We start from the raw sequence: 1,513 nt of genomic DNA, 5'->3' as shown, positions 1-1,513 counted from the left end.
ACTCGGCGGCGATGATAGGCCAGGGATCGGAGTCGACAGCCAGGTCACGTCTCCTCTGCGCCTCCTCCACAGGCATCCTGCTCCACCTCGCGGCGACGGGCGTGTTCGCGGGCATGCCCGACAAGTTCTCCCACCATACCTCCAGAGTACCGAACCCAGTGTGGGTTCAGTCCCGTGGGCGGTGCGGTAGGCATGCCAGACAACACGATGGTGCGGGCGGTGCGGCCGGACGGCGTGCGCGTGAGCGGCATGGAGGTGCAGCGCGACGGCTCCGCGTCGACGAACCTGAAGTGGGAGCTCGTCGAGTGTGCCGACGGCCCGACCGCCGCGCGCGTGCCCCTCCGGCAGACGGGCCTGCTCGAGTGCGCGGAGGGCGCGGCGGCGCTGGCGGATGGCACGCCGCTCGAGCTGCGCAGCGAGAGGAACCGGTTCGGCGTGGGCGGCTACTCGATGGCGGTGCACCTCGCGGCGACCGGTGCGAGGTGCGGCTATATCTCCCCCATATCTCCCCATCTCTCCCCCATATCTCCCCCATATCGACCCATATCGACCCATATCGACCGGTGCCGGTGCGAGGTGCGGCTATATCTCCCCAGATCTCCCCCACATCTCCCCCACATCTCACCCACATCTCCGGTGCGAGGTGCGGCTACGTCGGCAACGACGACTTCCACGCGGTCCGCGCCGGCGAGGCGAGGGCGGCTCTCGCCGATGGCAAGTGGGCGGTGGACGCGCTGGCCGCCAAGAAGTGGACGATTGCCATCGAGGACGACTGGACGCTGCGCGGCGCGCTCGTCGAGGTCAAGTCGAAAAACGACTCGCACGCGGTCCTAGAAGCAAAAAGAAAAACGACTCGCACGCGGTCTTAGAAGCGCAGATGTTCCCCAGATCTCCCCAGATCTCCCCGTATCTCCCCGTATCTCGCGCGCGGGTGCGCCATCTTCTGGCTCGCCGTGCCAGAGGCGGAATACGTGTTCACGTCTCACTCCAGCCAGCGCTCGAGAGGACACGTACTCCGCTGCATTCGGCCGCACTCCGGTCCGCATTCGCTGTGCTCGTATCCCCCTCGTGCTCACGCGGTGCTCTGAAGACTCTGCGCAAGGCCGTACTCCCGCGCCCTGACGTTGGCGTGTTCATGATGCAGGCTGTGGACTGAGCAGAAGCTGTGGATCCGCTCGCTCACCGATCGGCAGTTTCTGCGCTATCCGAACCCGTACCTCTTCAACGAGGACGGCTCCCCGACAGTGGACATCTCCACCGCCAAGGTCGCCCCCAAGCGCAGGGGGAAGAGGAAGGCCACCGACCCCAGAAGCAGAATACGTGTTCCTGTCTCCCAACTAGCCCTCGAGAGCGCAACGCCTTCCACTGCATTCGATCGTATTCGGCCGCATTCACCGTCTCCGCCTCTCTTGTATTCACGCGGTGCTCTGGAGACGCTGCAACAATGCCGTCTTCCCGCCCCGAGGCTGGCGTATTCAGCACGCAGGCCGTCGACCCGGCCGCAGCCTCGTCG

The 1,513-nt window shown here is 65.8% G+C and overlaps 1 protein-coding gene across 1 annotated transcript in view; it reads left to right on the top strand.

Annotated features, from left to right (window-relative positions):
* Positions 1-192: 192 nt before the first annotated feature.
* EMIHUDRAFT_466244 (hypothetical protein) overlaps positions 193-1,513 on the top strand; it is a gene marked incomplete at its 5' end in the record, with an annotated part of 6,887 nt that continues 5,566 nt past the window's right edge. Inside the window, 3 exons of the mRNA XM_005756592.1 lie at positions 193-482; positions 644-805; positions 1,145-1,265. Coding sequence (XP_005756649.1) covers positions 193-482; positions 644-805; positions 1,145-1,265 — 573 coding nt within the window. The remainder of the gene's footprint in view (positions 483-643; positions 806-1,144; positions 1,266-1,513) is intronic.

The sequence above is a fragment of the Emiliania huxleyi genome (assembly GCF_000372725.1).
Source record: "Emiliania huxleyi CCMP1516 unplaced genomic scaffold EMIHUscaffold_96, whole genome shotgun sequence".
Classification (NCBI taxonomy): Eukaryota; Haptophyta; order Isochrysidales; family Noelaerhabdaceae; genus Emiliania; species Emiliania huxleyi.
Note: the sequence above shows the minus strand (reverse complement) of the source record. Positions and strands in the feature narration are given on the sequence as shown.